We start from the raw sequence: 2,691 nt of genomic DNA on the forward strand, positions 1-2,691 counted from the left end.
TTCCTGGAGAAACAGAGGGTCAGGACACAAAGGCAGCAAACATGCAGCAAGGAAACCACGGGGAACTCGGGGGATTGGAGGATCTTGGCCCAAGATCCACAACCTTGGGACTGCTCCTGCCACTGCAGATTCCAACGTCACCAGCAGCTGAACAAGTGACACACAAATCACCCAGAGGAGAGGGGAGAGATGGGATGCGACGGGCCAGCGTAGCACAGGCCCATGGCACATCTCCCGCCCAAACGGGCAGGGAACCGTGGCAGAAGGAGATACCAGAGGGGAAGGAAACACTGGGAACTCTTGGGGAGAGAGGAAGAGGGAGCAAGGAAGGAGGCCGGAGACAACCATGGTAGGAAAGGAGAAGAGACAAATCGTCCCTTCCCGGTGGAGACCTTGCAGAACGTGGCCAAGAGGGGCTGAAGACGTCCATGAGAGCCCCATATTGAGAGCCCCTGTCCTACGCCAGGGCTCTGCCTCCAGCAACACAACCCGAGAAGCTGCTCAGACATGCAGATTTATGCAGGGACCTACAGAGAGCACTGAGTGAGAAAGCAAGGCCCAGAGTCCTTGGGAACCAATTACTACCTTCAGGTATGACCTGAAATCCTCCAACTTCTACAATAATCAAAGCACCCCCTTAGTCATCACCTGGTCAGAAATATTGTCCTGCCAGGGGCTTGAGGAGGACACTCAACATCCACGATGTTGGGGACCAGGTGGACTAGACTGGACAAGGTGGTCTCTCCTTCCCAGGACCAAGAGAGTTAAACCCACCCGTCGGGTTTAAGCAAAACCTGTCCAGAGCAGCACCAGCACGGCTGGAAGCCCATCGTCACCTGACAGGCTCCGACTCTGGCACCACATGAACACCCCCTGGCTGTGGCATGAGGAAGCGGTGGCTCGGGGCACTTACGGTCACCGTGAGGTTTTCCCAGGTGATGCCAGACACATTAATCCCGTTGCTCTCCCAGAAACGCGCGGTTTCGTTGCTGGGTCTGGCCGGCGCCTCGCACTTACAGCTGGGAGGAGAGAAGTCGAGACGGGGGTGAGGGAAAGGTGATGGAGGGGCAGCCCTGAGCTCCTGCCGAGGGGCAGGAAAAGCCCCACTAGTGAGTGGTGAGAAAGGAGAAACCCACTAGTAGACGGTGAGGAGGTCGAGCTGGCTGTGCATGTGCACGGGGTAGGTCTCGCGCAGGTGACCCAGCTTCTCGAGAGCCTCGTAGATGAAGATGAGGCAGATGAGGGAGGCGAAGGCTTCTTCGGTGAAGCGGGTGATGTAGCACACCAAGCAGCTGGCGTCGGTGGCCACCAGCACCACACAGAAGAAGGCGGTCCACAGCCCGATGCACGTCCGCAGAGAGAGATAGGAGAGCGAGTAGTCCCTGGGAAAGCAAACCAGAACGAAGGGTGGGACGGGCAGCGAGAGGCTCTGAGCCCTGCCTTCCTCTGGGAAAACTAGGAGAAATTGAAGCATCATCTTGTGTTAATGCCTTGGAGGCCAACGGATGTCAGGTCCTCCGGCTGCTTTTGCGTCCAGTCAGCTGCCGCCAGCAAGTGGGGGCTTAACAATAAATCTAATTACAATCAGGGTGGTTCATCACACATCAAAGTCATCGCAACAAAAGGACCATCATGGAAAATCTCCATTTCACATGAATGGCAGCTACTTTTTTCATCAAACCTCAAAATATTTCAGCAGAAAACTATTTGGGTATTTGGGCAAAGCTTATTTCCACTTGCAGCAAAAATCAGGCTAAAAAGTGCCTGGTTTTGTACTCGGAGGAAAGCAAATCCTCCCTCATTCCCAGCCCAGAGGGATTTGTCTCCTCTCCCACCTTGGGCACCCACACCCTCGTGGTTTCTCCTCACATGGCACCCGGCCGTGCCCGCCAGCCTTACTTGCAGAACTTGTAGAGGATCTTCTCGAACACGAGGACAGGGCCAGTGCTGCCGAGGATGGTGAGGGGTTGGCCAGCGAAGAGGGAATACACCACGCCGGTCATGGAAGCACCCAGCAGCGACTCCATGGCACTCTGTCCGGGGAAGAGAGGTGGCGGCAAGTAAAGAAATCCTTAGGGAAAAAGCCCCAAAGCCAATTCACTGCAGCGAGGACGTCTGCAGGAGTTTTATCCCTCCCTGCCGGCACCCAGCAGAGAGAGGGGCTCACGATGTGGCCGTCGGTCGCCTCCCCCAGCAGCCCCCCGAAGGTGATGACCGGGGACATGCAGGCACAGTAGAGGAAGAGGAAGCATGCCAGGCACTGCAGTCTCAGCCCGTCCCGAAAGTCGCTCCAGAACCACGGTGCTTTCCTCTTCACGTCCGAGATCAAACCTCCAAAGAGCCTGAAAAAGAGAGATCATTCTCCTGGAAGACCACGTGGAGTTTTCTTTGTTGCAGAAGGGTAATCGCAGGCACGGAAGAGCCTTCATCGCCAGAAAGCAGCACTCTCCTCCTCCTGTTTTATACCCAGCAGAAACCGAGGCACACACAGACCTCTCCAACCGAAAGAAAAAGGACCTGAAAGCCCGACCCTTCTCGCTGCAACGAGCCCTTGCTTGGAGGAGCAGCAGAGCTCTGCCTGGAGGAAGTGACACGGCTGCTTCCACCTCCAACCAAGAAACCCTCCAGGCGACGATGCTGTGCCGAGCCCGGATCTCCTAGATCTCCCACCTGCCCAGCCCAGGGGACCCC

The 2,691-nt window shown here is 56.3% G+C and overlaps 1 protein-coding gene across 1 annotated transcript in view; it reads right to left on the minus strand.

Moving 5' to 3' along the window:
* Positions 1–2,691, minus strand: part of LOC104271627 (electroneutral sodium bicarbonate exchanger 1-like) — a gene marked incomplete at its 3' end in the record, with an annotated part of 10,666 nt that overhangs the window by 2,323 nt on the left and 5,652 nt on the right. Inside the window, exons 11-14 of the mRNA XM_009866349.1 lie at positions 2,168–2,342; positions 1,900–2,033; positions 1,137–1,382; positions 862–1,019 (exon numbers count right to left, since the gene is read on the minus strand). Of these exons, the coding sequence (XP_009864651.1) occupies positions 862–1,019; positions 1,137–1,382; positions 1,900–2,033; positions 2,168–2,342 (713 nt within the window). The remainder of the gene's footprint in view (positions 1–861; positions 1,020–1,136; positions 1,383–1,899; positions 2,034–2,167; positions 2,343–2,691) is intronic.

This window comes from Apaloderma vittatum, unplaced genomic scaffold (genome assembly GCF_000703405.1).
Source record: "Apaloderma vittatum isolate BGI_N311 unplaced genomic scaffold, ASM70340v1 scaffold25063, whole genome shotgun sequence".
Lineage (NCBI taxonomy): Eukaryota > Metazoa > Chordata > Aves > Trogoniformes > Trogonidae > Apaloderma > Apaloderma vittatum.